At 36.9% G+C, this 17359-nt stretch overlaps 1 protein-coding gene and 1 pseudogene across 1 annotated transcript in view; both read right to left on the bottom strand.

Moving 5' to 3' along the window:
* LOC145263798 (tRNA-queuosine alpha-mannosyltransferase-like) overlaps positions 1-5419 on the bottom strand; it is a 39124-nt gene extending 33705 nt beyond the window's left edge. Inside the window, exon 1 of the mRNA XM_080120859.1 lies at positions 5047-5419. Coding sequence (XP_079976985.1) covers positions 5047-5258 — 212 coding nt within the window. The 5' untranslated portion in view covers positions 5259-5419. The remainder of the gene's footprint in view (positions 1-5046) is intronic.
* A 6103-nt stretch (positions 5420-11522) lies between these two features.
* Positions 11523-11639, bottom strand: LOC145264097 (5S ribosomal RNA; annotated as a pseudogene).
* Between the last annotated feature and the right edge of the window lie 5720 nt (positions 11640-17359).

Here is a 17359-nt window from a genome sequence, read left to right as displayed (position 1 = left end):
ACCTTTGCTGGTGGTGAAAGGTAATGTACCGACACTTCTTGGCCGCAACTGGTTGAATAAGGTAAAGCTGGATTGGAGAAGCATGTTTCCTTTATACCAGGAAGATTCCCCTTCGAGGTTGGAAAGGCTTTTAAAAGAATTTGATTCGCTGTTCAGTGAAGAAATGGGGTGTTTAAAGGATTTTAAGGTCAAAATACCCATTGATAAAACGGTGAGTCCCAAATTTTGTCGGGCAAGACCAGTACCTTATGCCATAAAAGCGGATGTGGAAAAGGAGCTAGATCGCCTGGAAAACCAGGGAATTTACAAAAGAGTGGAATACTCTAGGTGGGCTGCCCCCATTGTACCGGTTGCCAAAAATAATAATGAAGGCATCCGGATCTGTGGAGATTACAAACAAACAGTAAACCAGGCATCACCATGTGACTATTACCCTCTTCCTCGGACAGAAGATATATTTGCTACTTTGAAAGGGGGTCAAAAATTTAGCAAGCTCGACTTGAGCCATGCCTATCAGCAGCTGGAATTGGATGCAGAAACCCAGGAACTGCTAACAGTAAACACTCACCAAGGATTATACCAGCCCACCAGACTACAATTTGGGGTACACAGTGCTACAGGGATTTTTCAAAGGGAGATGGACAAAAGATTGAAGAACATTCCTTTTTGCAAGGTGCGTGTGGATGACATCCTGGTTTCAGGTAGTGATGACAGTAGTCATCTGAAGAATTTATACAGTGTATTTGCTGCTCTAGATAAGGCCGGATTAAAATTAAAGAGAAGTAAGTGCAAGTTTCTCCTTCCTGAAGTGACATATCTGGGTTTCAGAATTAGTAAGGAAGGCATAGCGCCTCTTCCAGACAAAGTAGCCGCCATGACAGAGGCACCTCGACCGCAAAACATCACAGAATTAAGAGCCTACCTAGGGGCACTTAACTATTATCATAGTCATTTGCCAAACTTATCAACTATACTTGAACCGCTTCACAACTTAATGAGGAAGGGTGCTCCCTGGGTATGGGGTGCTGAACAAACCAGGGCTTTTGAAGAAACAAAGAAAATGCTGTGTTCTGCACCTCTTTTAACTCATTTTGATCCATCTAGACCGATTCTGGTGCAAGTAGATGCTTCTCCCTATGGACTGGGAGCTGTAATGGCTCACAAAATGGAAGATGGAAGGGAGAAACCAGTATGCTACGTATCACGAACGCTGTCTGAGGCAGAACGGAATTATGCGCACATTGAGAAGGAGGGGCTGGCCCTAGTCTTTGCGGTAAAAAAGTTGCACCAATATCTGTATGGGAATAATTTTACGTTGTTCACTGAACACAAACCGTTATTGAGGTTGTTTGCTGAAAACAAGCCGATCTCTTCTCTTGCTGCTGCCAGAGTTCAACGCTGGGCCATATTTCTGGCTGCCTATAATTACAGGTTGGAGTATCGTGCCGGGTCCCTTAATGGAAATGCAGATTGCCTCAGTCGTCTTCCAATCAGTGTGCAGGAGCAAGATGTCACACCTAATTCTAACAGGATACACATGATGAACTTGATTGATGCTCCAGTGACTGTGGCGGCAGTAAGATTGGAGACAAGAGGAGACCCTACTTTGAGTCGGGTGTACGAATACATCCTGAATGGCTGGAGTAGGTGTATTCCAGACACGGCAATGAAGCCCTACTTCAACAAACGGACAGAGTTGACATGTGAAGATGGTACCGTATTATGGGGGAGTAGAGTAGTAATTCCGGCTATACTCAGAACAAAAGTGTTGCAGCAATTACATCAGACACGCATAGGGATCGTGCGAATGAAGGCCCTTGCTCGCAGCTATGTGTGGTGGCCAAATCTTGATGCAGATATTGAGAGAGCCGGTAAAGCTTGTGGAACCTGCATACATTATCAAAGCAATCCCGGCAAGGCTCCCATTCATTGCTGGGAATATCCAAGTTCACCATGGGAGAGAGTCCACTTAGATTATGCGGGTCCATTTTTGGGGCACATGTTTTTGATAGTAGTGGATGCTCATTCAAAGTGGACTGAAGTTTGCATTACAAAATCATCTTCTGCTATGACCACAATTGAAAAATTGAGAGGGATCTTCGCAACTCATGGACTACCGGTATTAATTGTGAGTGACAACGGTCCCTGTTTTACAAGTGAAGAATTCAAAGCATTCATGAATGCTAATGGAATTCGGCACATTTTCACAGCTCCTTACCATCCTTCCTCGAATGGACTAGCAGAACGCAGTGTACGCACCTTCAAGGAAGCGCTTAAAAGGATGAATACAGACGGCAAGGCAACACTTGAAACCAAGGTGAACCGATTTTTATTCACTTATAGGATAACTCCAAACTCATCAACTGGGGTTTCTCCTGCCGAGCTGATGTTCAAACGGCAGTTACGAACAGCGTTTCATTTGGCAAAGCCAGACACGTACAAGGCTATGGATGTAAAAAATAAAATGGAAAGGGGGAGCAAGGTAATGGTGCCACTCCGTGAATTTAAAGTAGCCGATCCTGTGCTTGTGCGTAACTATGGATCTACTCAGCGATGGATTGAAGGTACCATTACCAGACAGTTGGGAGCAGTGAATTTTGAAGTGGAAACCGGTAGAGGGCTAGTAAGGAGGCATGTGGACCAGCTTGTGAAACTCTCATCACCAGTAGCAGTGGAACTTACGCCTGAGATACAAGCAGATAATGCTGCAAAGAATCTTGAGAGTTTCGGCACACCTGAAGTTTCCAGCACACCCGACAGTCCTGAGGAAAGTTTAATACCTGAGAGCAGGCATATGGAAGAGGTTGCAGAGACTCCAGCAGTGGTAGAAAAATCGGCATCACCACCCTCTCGCAAGTCAGGGCGTATTCGGAGACCACCAAAAAAAATTTGAAGACTATGTTCGTGATCCAGAGTAAGATTGAAGGGATGTAATATATTGGACAGGATTACCTCCCTTGCACTTCAATGAACTACGGATTATCTCCCTTGTACTTCAATGAACTACCACTAGAGGGCGCGACAGTCTTGAAATCTTTTTCTTTAGTAAATAAAAGGACCGGGAGACGATCTTTCCCTACGAGACGTATCGTATTTTGTCTTGTGCATTTTTATTCATTATGCATTGTTAATGTTGATATACTTCAATAAAGGAGAAGGTGCTTTTGCATCTCTATCCTCAACCCAAAAGGTCATTGAAGGTAAATAACTTTTTCTTGCAGTACAAAACACTTTAAAATAAGTGTGCTAATGCAGAGAGTGATCTGCGCTATTTTTTAAAATCGCATTTCCACGTTTAATTAAAGTTTTATATGTTTTTTTTTATTCAATTGTAAGGTTAAAAAACAGAATAGGTACAAAACACCCTCCCCTCCCCATGTTAAGAATGGCTTTTTTTAAATAATAACGTTATTATTTCAGCACGAATCACTCTCTGCATGAGTACCAAAAACAAAAACTAATCCAGGTAGGTAGAAGAGTAACTTAGCTTGCCTTTAGTAACATTTATTTGCTGTATATTCGTTATTTCACTCCATTTTTTTTTTGGGGGGGGGCTTATGCAGAGAAGGTACAGTGTTATTTTTCTTAACAGCATTTTCAAATGAAATTCAAGTTTTGCGGTATCTTTTTTTAATTATTAAATTGTTAGATGAAACTACAAAATAATTTTTAAAAAACACCCTCCCCCTCCTCCTCATGTTAAGAATAAGTTTCTAACTAATAAGTTTATTATTTCAGCACGGTAACTTCTCTGCATAAGTACCCTTTTTTTGTTTTGTTTGCGCTTGTTAAAAATGCTTTATTTTCCTTTGCTATGGGAGATAAATTCGGCTAATTTTTTTCTGGGGTGGGGGCGGGCGATTACGTGTTACAATCCTGTCACTCGGACTTAGTGTTAGTAACAAAACTATCAAGCTAACGTCCATAAATTACTAAAATAATTTTTTACTTTCTTTCCACCTTAACAATCACCTTTAAAATGACGACTTTTACAAGTTTTCAGGTATGCTAGAAACGAATATCTCATTTAAATTTGGCGCAAACAAGATGTATTAAGTATGGAAATTTCCCACAGTAGAGAGAGCGTCGTCGCGTCAATTGTCAAAGGTTTGCAACAATTGTTTGTTGCGACCTGTGCCGTGCCGTATATTATAATCTCGTCGGTCTCGTAATGTTAGAAAAGACGTAGTCGCCACCGATCATAACTTCAAAATGATTAACCGCACCTTTCAGTCCTTTCATGTGACTTTTTGGGTTTGTATTACTGTACACATAGATTCGAAAAAGTTGTCAAAAAACAAATATATAACAAATAAATGTTATCAAAGGAAAGATAAGTTACTTTTCTACCTAACTGGATATATTTTTCGTGTTTTTATTCAATGTAACATGTTTATTCAGCTCGAAAAACATACAGTGTTTACCGATGTATTGGAAAATTCAAAATGGCGCCCGACACTCTCTTTAACATGGTAAGTTTGGGGAAAGGTGTTATAAATAATAAACTAGACAAAATACTATTAAAAAAAAAAACACCGAATATGTCAACTTATGTCACGGTAACATATAATGAGCGAATTTCTAACAGTATTTTGTCTAGTTTATTATTTATAACTTATCTTATTTGTAACTTATCTTGCCTTTGATAACATTTATTTGTTATATATTTGTTTTTTGACAACTTTTTCGAACACTCTCACAAACATTTCCTTTGCTTCAGTTCCTCCAGAGGGTCGCATCAATTTTTCTGACATAAGTAAATGTAATTCCTTATGTTATCACTGATGGCTATATTGTACGCGCAAGCGCGTGCGTATATTTCTGACGCGCACGTTTACCATTATAAAGCCAGGGAAATTTTGGGCACAACTGGTTAAAAAAAAAAAAAAAAAAAAAAAAAAAGTGAGGGTGTTAATCTACAAGTTTACATAAAATAAATCAATCTTTGTTAACTTCAGCTTTGCTAAGCTTTGCTCAATATTTTCTTGCGTATGCCAGGCAATTTCATGTTTAAACGATCGGCATATCTAAATGAAAGATACTTACTTGCAATCACCGTTATTTCTGGGTATAATCTGGCTGAAATAAACAGCCGAAGTTCGCGCCCGCCAATGCCATTTTTTACCGGGAAGCGTAAACGATGAACAATTTGGAATGTCTTGCACGAGTTGGTCAATCAATTGTTTATGCGAGCCGCCACAGAATGGTTCGATTAAGACATAAGTTGACAGTTTAGGACCCTCTCCTTTCTTTTCCATGTTTAAACTTTAACCGAACAGAAATGAAATAATTATAATTTCTTTAATGTCATTTTATTAGTACTATTATTATTTTATGACAGTCTTTATCAGTTTTTCCCCCTCGCGCTTTATTTAAGTTAACAAAAGAGAAGATAAATAAACAAAATCGGTGTCGTTTCAAAAATTCTCCTTTTAACAAATGGAAAACGAGAACTTTCGTCGGAAGCTGCCGGTTCATTTCAGAACTGAAGTTTGAGAAAAAAAAAAATTACGTAAAATTATTTTTCTAACATATTTAAATCAATTTTTATTTCACTCATGCAAATTATTTGGTTATTTGGCAGTTTAACCGTGGGCTTCCTTCATAATATATGAAATTATTATGACCGCCACTTGTACTTTTCTGTCTTCAAGTCTAACGTAAACAAGTTTTTGATGAGCCGTTCCATATAAGTTAACAAATTTACCGAATCTCCATTACTAACGGTTACTATATTGTCCAATTTCTACTGTACACTCTTTTACCCTTGTCCTCGAGTGGCCTATTGGCCTTGATAAGTGGTGATGACACTGATGCCTATGTAAAAAAAAAATAAAATAAAAAGGCCAAAAAATCAAACAAGGCGGTTATTGGATGAAAATCTATACTATGCATAAAAGTTCCGACTTGTTATGCGATCATAATTCAATACTGACGACATATATATATATATATATATATATATATATATATATATATATATATATATATATATATATATATATATATATATATATTAAATATCATATAACTCAGCATATTTTGAGTTCTCGTCTGTCTTTTCCATTTGTGTTTACTTTTTTTCAGTTTGTGTTTTGAGTTTCGTTTTGTATGTTCGAGTATAAAGTCTCTTCGTCCCTTAGGTACCTCCAACGCGCACCAGTCACCACAGTTTTACCCCCCCCCTATATGTAACACGATGTAATTTAATTTAATATTATCATCCTAACTTTTTTACCATTTAAAAGAAAAAGCTTCAAATAAACTGCTAATATTTTTTTTTTACAGCATACAAAAATAATGAAAATGCGAGACAAAAATCGTGTTTACATTATCGACGCTTAAAAACAACGTTCCTATTGACGTTTTTTAAGCCGTTCACACACCCATGTTTTAAAAATCTAGTAAAAATCAAATAATAGTCATATTTTCCTGAAATTTTCGATATTTATTCATTATTAAATAAACTTACATATTAAAAGTAGGTTTCGTTATTTTTTAGGTGTTCTACCCCCCCCCTATATTTCATGATCCGAAAACTAAACAAAATAAATGTGGGTTGATAAAAGTTTCAACATTTTTTAAAGCTGAAAAGATCAAATAATTAAAAAATAGTAATTTATATATATATATATATATATATATATATATATATATATATATATATATATATATATATATATATATATATATATAAAATCCTGTTATTTATTTTGCTTATCTCAAATTTGTAAATAAAATTGGACATAAATTCAATATTGTTAAAAAAAAAAAAAACACTTTTTCTTGGTAATTTTTTTTTCTCGGTAATATAATTATTCGAATTACAACAACAAAAAAAAACAACAATTCTAACAATTTTTAAAAAGCTTTAAATGATATTAAATTCAAATATTACGCGATATGAAGTTTAAATGGATTTTTTTTAATAACAGGTTTCCAATAATAAAAAAATATATTCATATAAAAGAATATAAGACTATTGAAATAATAAAAACTGTAAATCCAAAATCGGCCTTAAAAAATTCGTTTTGATTTTATTATTTATATAGATAGAGGGTGGTCCTTATGTTTAGTGCTTTTTTTTTTTCAAAAATGTATGGAGGCTTGTAAGGAACATTATCTTTGAATACATGTGTTAAAGGAAGACATTAAAATTAATTTTATTTTATTAACTCTAGTCTGTGTAGTTCGTTAATGAAAATGTATTTGTTTTACAAAAGGTAAGTTTTATATTATTATCCATAGCAAAAAAAAAAAAAAAAAAAAAACGTTACTCCATTAACAATTATAACGCGAACGCTTATCCATAGAAATTAATACAAACACATGAAATGATGACGTCACTATTAATATGTGTAATACTGACGTTTTACACATCGCCGTGAAGGTACCTATCGTCCCTTCAAACGGTTTCGTGTGATATACTATCATTTACTGACATGGTGGCAGCAGTTTATTTACCCTCATTCGCTATTCTGAAGGAGTTAAAAAAAAAAAAGGATTTTTTTTTCTAAATAAGTATATTACCCACCAGCTAATTGGGTGACCGTCTGAAGGGATTATCTTGACGAGCCCGGACTATCAAAGCGTCTCTTATCCATATATACCAGTTGTTCAAGTTTATCTCACTCAGTATGTCTGCATGCATCCCTAAGCAGTGGTGCCTGGGAAATAATGAGACTATCTCTTCCTTTGAGGCGTGGAGAAATAACCTCGTATATTGTCTTTCTCTCGATGGCAACTATGCACCATTCCTTGAGACAAGCTGAGAAAAAAAGTCACGCGCTCATCCACACAGGAGCTTCACAAATGATGGTATGGATTTATCTGATGACAACAGACTCGCTGCTATCCCAAAAAATAATATTGTGGAGATGATGTTGGGACCAGTGGAAAATTACTCTTCCAGCATATCGCAGAGTGCCATTGTTAAGAACTTAGCATCATTAACAAATGTTTAGCAAACCATAAGACAACATTATGGCTTCAAGATTAGCGGCTCTCACTTCCTGGACTTTGATTCCATTAGGCTTGAACCGGATGAACGTCCAGAATGGTTATTTCAGAGACTTGCAGCCTTCACAGACACCAATATATGCCATCATGACAGTATTTCCACAGAAGACGAAGAAGTCACCCCTGTATTAGAGAATCTAATAGTCCTCACTTGGTTGCACTTACTTCATCCAGCACTCTCTAAATTAGTCAAGCAACGTTATGGGACGGAGTTGAGATCACACACATTGGTATCAATCAAGCCTAAGATCTCCCTGGCATTGGATTCTCTAATTGAGGAGTTGGGAAATGAGGCGTCTGTGAGCCGAACATTTTTTACTCCACTTCGATATACTAGGTAGCCTCAACCGAAGAAGACTTGTCTACAGTGTAATCAGGCTAAGAGAACCAACACAAACCATTTTTTAAGTGAATGCATCTATCTTCCTGAATCAGACCGTAGATATATGACCAAGGCTCTCCAGCTCCTTCATATTTTTGACAATGAGGAACCAACTTGTCCAGAGACCTTAAACAACTTACATAAAAAGAATGAAAATATGACAACCTCACGACAAGTGAAAACCGAACAATCCCCCTACATCGACATCTTTTCAAATTATCATCCGGTACGGATTGTTGTGGACAGTGGTGTCACTGAGAATATAATTCGACACTCAACAGTCAAGTGCCTAGGTGCTGAAATCACAAAAACTTCCCAGTCTGTCAGACGAATCCTCACCCCTCAATGTGGTTGGAGAGACCAGGCTTAGATGGAGAGAGGGGACACGATGTGCTTCTTTGAGGACCTGGTTATTGAGGATCTTGACACCGAGATGCTGGGCGGTGTCGCATTCATGCACAGTAATGACCTGTCAGTGAGACCCACTAGGTTTTAGATATGGATTGGCGACACAATTCAAGTATGGCTCTACTACATCCCCTCCCGATACAAGACTGGTCAGACGTGCTCATGTTTTACGTGCCCCATCTCACCAAACCACAGTGTGGCCTAGCAAGTACTTGGAACTCTCCATGCCCGATGATAAGGATGATGATTGGGACTCAAGTCGCGTAGTATCAGTTAAACCTTGGCCACTATCCATAATCACAAGGAGTGTAGGAGGAAAAGTGTGTCTTGTCAAGAGCACCAGTGAACCACAGCAAGTACGTGGACCAAAATACATTTGGCATGCTATATACATGTTCACTCCAACAACAAGGTCTTCTAGCATGGCAAGTATCTACCCAATTTCAAGCAAGCACCAAGATAACATTGCTTCCTGTGTGGTGATCAACCCTGATCATTCCGCTCTCCTCACCGATAACAAGCTCTGTGTTCAGGCCTATAAAAAGCTCTGCCGAGACCAGTTCTCAACCAGCCCCAGATTAATGTCGTTCCTGTCAACTGTTTGCCGTTTCCAGGCTTCCGTCCAACATCTTGTGGGCAGAGTGAACTTATCTGCTGATTTTGCCAGCCGTAATGCTCTTGAGTGCAGCCATCCAACATGTAAGGTCTGCTCCTTCTTATGGGTACAGGAGGAGGTTGCAGTGTGTTGTAATTAAGACAAGCGTATGGTAGCAAGAAAAACGTGAACACGGAGATTGTGTATATACATATATATGCATATATTTATTCTCGACAAACGAGATGTTAGAAGAAAAAACAAAAAAAAAAAGAAAGGATCGTTAGTATTTACTCAAAGTTGACTGGGACGACGATAAGGTATCGGCCGTGGCGACGTTGGTGAGAAGAGAGGTGGTTGATGTTTGATTCGTGCGTCGGTGAAGTAGCAGTCGTGGCGACGGTGAAGACGGCGTCGGAGAAGAGGAAGGTGCTGATGTTGACAGCGTTCGAGGTGAAGATGACGGCGTCGGTGACGAAGACGGCGGAGGCAGCAACGAACGCGAAGCGTGATGTGTTTGACTGGTCGGTCTGTCTAAACTGCCGATTTGAACATGCTGCCCCTTTTTTATATCGAGGCGCGATGAAAAAGTGGCTCGAGAAAGCCTGTGTTTAATTTAGGCGGGAGGCAATGTCATTGGCCGAAAAATATAAATGTAATTTTGCCAATGCCTGCGGAATTGCGCGTAAATCGCCTGAGATTTGTATTTCTGTTTTATAACAAGTGTTTAAGACTTCCCTTGTAGAGATAGTTAAGGGATCATCAAACCTCCCGTATACCAGTCATCCCACATGGAAAGAAATTCAAAATAAGTGCTCAGACCTTAGACGAACACAGGCACACCTGATGCAGGGAACTTGCCCATCAAAGTGACTTAATGGCATTAATTTTCTCTTACAATAAGATGCAATTATTGTCCCATCACATGCCTTATTGACAGTGCTGCATATTAAGCTGGGACACCCTACCAAACACCAGATGCAACAGGTAGTGAGCCAGTATTTCTATGTCTTGGACATGGCTGAAGCCATGAAGAAAATTCTTTCCTCATATTACCACTGTACTCCATTGAGCGGCTCCCTACTCGTAGCTGTTCCTCAGTCCTGTGAGGGCCCCCTGAATATGCTCAAGCTTAGATTCGCTGCTAATATCATCAAGAGAAATCGACAACTGATTCTTGTCTTATGAGCGTATGTCAGTTCTTATATTGTTGTACTCTTTATTCCAAATGAGCAAAGGAACACATTTTGGGAGGCTATTCTAAAGACCTTGCAATCCTTTTAGACATGCTCTCAACCAAAGTGGAACACTGTGAAGAGGAGATGCTATTCCATTCGCTTTGCACAGCTTCCCACAGTTTGTCATTGTTTGAAAAAGTTCTTCCATTCAATGCACGAGATATTATGAACCAAATATTCTCGATTGGGTTTAAATCAGGGCTTTGACCTGGTCAAAACATCACATCAATTGAATTATCAGAAAACCATTTTTTTGTGACTTTAACAGTGTGTGCAGGGGCATTATCATGTTGAAAAATAATGTTCTGAGATATTCCCAACTTTTGGATACTTAGTAACAGTCCTGTTTCTAACATTCGAATGTATTCCTTTGCATTGATTGATTCTCACATCGAATATGTTCCCCAACTCCTGCTGCAGTAAAAGTTCCCCATACCATTATCCCTCCATTCCCGTGTTTAATTGTTGTTTTTATGCAACTTGGTAAAAATCTTTCTCTAGTTCTTTGAATGCATCGTTCAAGAGCATCACTAACAAGACAAAATTTTGATTCATCTGACCAGGAAACATTCCTGAACCAGTCTGTATCTTTCTTGCCATAACATGAGAAAAATCTCTTTCTATCATTGATGTTCTTCTTTGATAAAAATGGCTTCTTTACACAGCTTTTAGAAGAAAATCCCATTTCTATCATTCGTCTAGCAGGCTCCTTCAGTCTTAAACAGACTATGGATACCCACGAAGGGTTGCTTGCGCATGAAATTTTTGTGGCAGGAGGTGCGCAATCTCCAACCACACCTCTCCTGAGACGACATTGTTAAATACAAGTGGCAAGAGAAGTACAGGACGACTGAAAACAAATGCCGAGATAAGCGGAGAGCACATACAGCGCCTAGAATTCCCAAATGGTCACCCATCTGATACTAACCAGGCTCAATGTTGCTTAACTTTGGTGATCTGACGAGAACCGGTGTGTCAACACGATTATGTCGTACATTCGTCTAGATATTGTATATCTAGAAAGAGAATTTCCAGTCCTTGTTTTGAATCCTTTGCTATAGTCAACATAAGTTTTCTTTCGATCCTTCAAAACAATTAATTTAAGTCTGTGGTGATCCTTCAAAGTAGATACTCTAGGGCGACCAGATCCAGATTTCCTTTTTACCGAGCGTTCGCCTTCGAACCTTTGACTAATTCTCTTTACTACATAAAGAGATGTTTTCAATTTTTCTTTTCTTAAAATATAAAAAATCTGCTTGTAAGTCATTTTGGACTGCCTTAATCCTGCAATTCGTTTTTTTATATCCTCACCAAGATGTGGTCTTACCATTTTTAGGATTAATTTTTCCACTTATTATTATATGCTATAATAATAATGATCTGCAAAATAGAAATTTTCAGTTAAAATTAACAAAACTTCATAGAAAAATATTAAAAAATCGATTTCTTCCTTCTTTCACTCTTGGCCCATTTTTTTTTTTTGCTCATGAGTGTACATACCAGTCACAGAACGAAGATGAAATATTCCAAAAATCATGTAATTTGATCAAGTAGTTTTTTTTTTTTATTCAAGAAAACTAAATTTTATGACTAATCGAGTTGTAGTGTTTTTGTCCAAAACGATTAAATCCAATGAAATAAAAAAGGGAGATAACTGAAATCGAAGTTGAGAGGTGAAAGCTCAGTTTTACGTTCAATGCAGTTTAATAGCAAAATCGCTGAAAATTCTAAATTTTGATTTTCTTAGTTTTAGATAAAATATTTGATCATTTTATGTAATTTTTGGAATATGACTCTGTTCTGTAACAAGTACGTACATCATACAGACTTTTCTGTATTTTCTTTACTTTTAATTGCCGCCATAAGTGAAAATTTGAATAAGGACCAAAAGTTCTTTGGGTGAGTAATGTCAGACAGTGGTCCTTTGAAGTCCCAGGTTGGCAGCAGTTATCTTCAGTGAAAATCGTCTATTCTGGAGTATCTAGTGAGCAGGGATGAAAGGGGAAGGGAGAGAGAGTCTTTCTTTGTTGCTAGCCTGATTCTTTCTGCTCACTGACTGAGGTTTCCAAAAGAGGCCATGGAAGTTCTTTATGGGACAAATGGATCAATGTGCTCCGCCAGCTGATTGGTCAGTGTATTGGCCAAATTACTCAGCGTGGGGGAGGTATTGATTCACAAAAGAAAATAGGTCTTTATTTGTGACTGCTACATCACCTCCTGCTTAGGTGGAAGACTGACAGAGAAAAAAAGTAGTAGTTGGAGAAAAAAAAAAAAAAAAAAAAAAAAAAGAGAGAGAGAGAGAGAGAAAAAGAAATACAGCCACTTGTACACTACTCGGATAGATTCGCTGTTTTTTTTTTTTTTTTTTTTTTTTTCAGTCTGGGCTTGGAAGAGTGCATAGCAGCGACATACAAATGTAATTTCAGGAATTAATAAAAAAATAAATGATAAATGCAAGTTCTCTTCTTTTTTTTTTTCTTCAATTTTCACCCCAAACAAGGCACAGTGTCACTTTGAAGTAGGGGGCTACTATCTGGGACATAAGTTGCAGAGATATTACAAAAGGAGATAGGCAGCAAGATGTCTGTTCACGTTACACTTGAACTTCTGCATGTCAGTACACTTGGGAAAGCATTATCCTGGAAGGGAGTTCTGGGGAAGAAACTATTGGAGTAGAAGGTTTTCTTGCACCTAGGGATCTCTACTTTGAAGAAGTGGGATTTAGCTGCTTGTCGCGTTTGTTGGGGGTATTCACATCGAGGGGGTACAAGTGCTTGTAGTTTGTCAGACCATTCACCATTAAAGTATTTGTAGAACAGGCTGAGGGATGCAACATTTCGTTGATGGGACACAGGCTGAAGCCTAGATGACAGTTCAGGACCTATCAGGTTGGCGACTCTCTTTTGAACCCTGTCCAGGAGTGAGAGACAAGTAGCAGATGCACCAGCCCAAATGTGACAACAGTACTCCATACAAGGGCGAATGGTGGCTTTATAGAGGTACAGGATACTTTCAGGCATAAGTAGTTTTCTAGCATGGTAGAGAGAGCCCACTTTTTTCGCAGCAGCCTTGGCAATGCTCTCAATGTATCTATTCCAGTTCATATTCCCTGCAAACGTTAGGCTGAGGAATTTAAAGGAAGTACTTTCGAGTAATGTGTTCTTGGCCATTGCTATTAGTGGTATAGAAGGTTTCTTGTAATTATTGAAGGAAACAAGCTTAGTCTTGGCAGCATTGAATGTGACCATCCATTTTTGTCCCCATTCCACTACAGATTGGAGGTCATCCTTTAATGTTTCTGCCATTTCCTTAGATATGTGTTCATTTGTTTTTCCCTTGTGCCTGTTATAGAGCATGGTGTCATCAGCAAATATACCCATCTCCGAAACAATTTTATCAGGGAGGTCATTTATGAATATCAGGAATGATAAAGGTCCAAGGATAAACCCCTGAGGTACCCCCGCATTTATATCATATTGTTTAGATGTACGACCGTCGAGTACAATCTGGATTTTTCTCTTACTTAAGAAGGATTTAATTACATTATGATACTGATCTTGTGAAAATTCATTACCTCTGTTGAAAGCTTTAGGTAGACATACATACATACATACATAAACAGATAGGTGAGATTTATATTATAGAAGATAAAACATGATCATGTATTATTGTTGTCTGCCTCTGCTATGCACTCTTCCCATATCCAAACTGAAAACCAAAAAAAGTGAATCTGTCAGAGTGGTGCACAACTGCTGAAATATCAATGAAAATGTCAATTCAGTTTACAATTTTTGCTCTTTCTTGTTAAAAAATTTATTACTTTTCAGCAAAGAGTTTTGCTATTTGCTGATAAAGAAATATTCCTATATGAGGAAAATTTTTTACATTTTTGAAGAAAATTATGTCTTTTCTGTGAAAATAATTTTTTTTGGCGTGGGTGGGGAATACAAGCAGAAATTGTACAAAAGACCATTCTATATACAGAGAATCTTACATAATTTCTTTGGCCAATGTACTCATCAACCACTATGTGTGGTGGTGACATAATTGTCTTTAGCTGGAATATTCATTTCAGGTGTATGTTGATGCAATGTGCAATGTGTATGTAGGGGGTGGGGGATATGTGGCTCTTGTGTTTTCATGTCAGGAAAAGACTCTTTTTATCGTCAATTGATACCGTCTCTTTTTTTTTACTATTAATGTCGCGGGTGAAAAGTTTGTCAGTTCACAAAAGCACACAATAAGGACCAGTATAAAATTGAGTTAGAGAGGATTTCTCAGCATCTACCAGTTTCTCTTACTCAGCCTTTAGCTTGTCTTTAAGTGCCGCCAGTATTCTCTGTGTTGCTGCAACATTGGTGTTACTCCTGAATCCCCCACCAAATGCATGTCTCCTGGCAATCAACCCAATTCCTCCTTGAATACATCTTTGAATTCATTAATAATGCTGTCCGAGTGTTGGCTGCTGAATTCATCCACTTGGGAAACTTTGGCAACCATTTTGAACTTTTCATTGTTGATCCTGATTAGTGTCATCCTCTCGATTGCATTTGCCCCAATTAAAGGATGGAAATTGTCTTTTACAATGACAGGCTTGACTGCATATTTTTGTCCAGTTTTGGGATTTATCATTTTGACTCAGCATTCCCAGTGGCTTCACCCCTGCTATGTTCAACATGACAAGAGTTTTATTTGAATGTTCCAGTGTTTTTCCGATAACATGCTTCCCATTTACTATGTTTATTGATGCTTCACTGTCAAGCTAAAAGGCAATTGGCTTTCCTTTCACCATCATTTCTGCTTTTATCATCTCTTGACTTACAGCATTAACTCTTTCCTTAATTGTTACGCTATCTACCTGTCCATAGTCTGAACAACTACTACTGTCGTTTTCATGGTCATATTGTTGGGTTTTGATAATAAAATGTCCTTTATAACTGATGACTTTATGGTCTGTTCCTAGGTTGCATCAATGGGAGCTTATTGAAATAAGCTTGTAGTCTGTTTATACACAGAGCTGAATCGGTCGATGTCAAATCTATCAAGGTCAGCATATGTACTCCATATACAAGTTTGGTTGGAGAGTACTCCAGGTCCTCTTTGGCCCTGGGGTGGTGAGAAGACAAACAAATCAACATGGCCACCGTTGCACACTGACTTCAATATGGTATACACATGAACTCTTATCTTCCTACAGAACTGTCTCTAATCCTTTGTCTACGTCTCTACACATTAACTCTTTCTTTACTATTAGCAGGGCTACCTGGAGTTATCCGGAATCATTTTTCTAAATTATGGAATAAAAATAAAATAAAATTAGACAGTCTGTTTAATGTTGTAATTTGTAATGTCTGAACTCATCTTGGGAATAAAATTAGGGATAAAAATACTTTGGTTTCAGGGAACGTTTGAACTCACAACTTCTAAGTATGATGTACTAACCGATTGAACCATCTCCGTAATTATCAAATAGATAACCGCTACTATGATCACTTTTTTTCACTTGAAAATGAGTTTGGTGTTTTATCAAACACCAAACTCATTTTCAAGTGAAGAAAATTGATGTAAATATTAATTTATTTGTCTGTACATCCAGTGTCACAAAAAAAACAAAAACATCATCATCGCAAACATTAATTAATGAGAAACGAATTTCCTCCCTTTATAGTCGCTCTTTATCAATTAAAAATCATTAAAACCATTTCCTTTCCAAAAATTAAAAAAAATTAAAACCATGGCTGTCTGTTTATGCTTTCAAATTGGTTATTTTATTTTATAATTAAAAATAAGTCATGTTGAGGAGACTAAGCTTTTTTTTATTATTATTATAGTTTCTTTTTAAAATTTAAAAAAAAATGCGCAAGTGAATTGGCATCTGTTCCTTTATAATTTATATAAAAAAATTATTCAGGAAAAAAAAAAATGTGTTGAGTATTGAATTTTCATTGAAAAAAAAAAAAAAAAATCTTAATTTTTTAAAATCAATTATTTTCAGCTTTAAAAGGTTAAAAAAGAATTTAATAAAAAATTGTTTTAAATTCGTCGTTATTGGTTTTATTTTATTTTTTATTAATTTTATTTATGTTTTAAAAATTTTCAACTACCGTGGAATTTCCATGGGTTCTGCTAATATTTATATAGCATCAATCAATGGATTCTTGACAGAGAAATTGTTGTCATTAACTTAAAAAAAAGATGTTTTATAAAGTATTAATCTTCAAATGGCATAAGTCAAAATTAGAATCTAATCAGACTATTAGTTTACAAATTACAGCTATTCAAGTGAAGCTATTAATGCAAATTTTCAAACCTAAGCAAACAATATGAATTTCATGTGTTGACAAAACATTGATTTTTGATGAAAAAAAAAATGATTCAGACAAAGGGATATCTTTATTCATACTATGTCGTAAACAACAGTTCAGAGATGGTATGCTGACTTTAATAAACATGGTTGTACAGACTCAAATGATGCTGAACGCTCAGGTCACCCAAATGTGATAGTTGTTCGAACAGAAGTGAAAACTAAAAAATAAATAAATAAAAATTTAAAAAAAATTCCTTTTCTTCTCCCATGGGAGTATTTAATACTTTGCCCCCTTTTATTAAATGTTAAAATGAGACTCTTATCTTTCGATTCTACATAGCCCTTTAACAAAATTAGAGATTAATAAGAGAAACAGGATCATTCACTTTTCTTAGTGTAAGAATCTTTTC

This window comes from Euprymna scolopes, chromosome 39 (assembly GCF_053919585.1).
Source record: "Euprymna scolopes isolate OS-2025 chromosome 39, ASM5391958v1, whole genome shotgun sequence".
NCBI classification, from domain to species: Eukaryota; Metazoa; Mollusca; class Cephalopoda; order Sepiida; family Sepiolidae; genus Euprymna; species Euprymna scolopes.
Note: the sequence above shows the minus strand (reverse complement) of the source record. Positions and strands in the feature narration are given on the sequence as shown.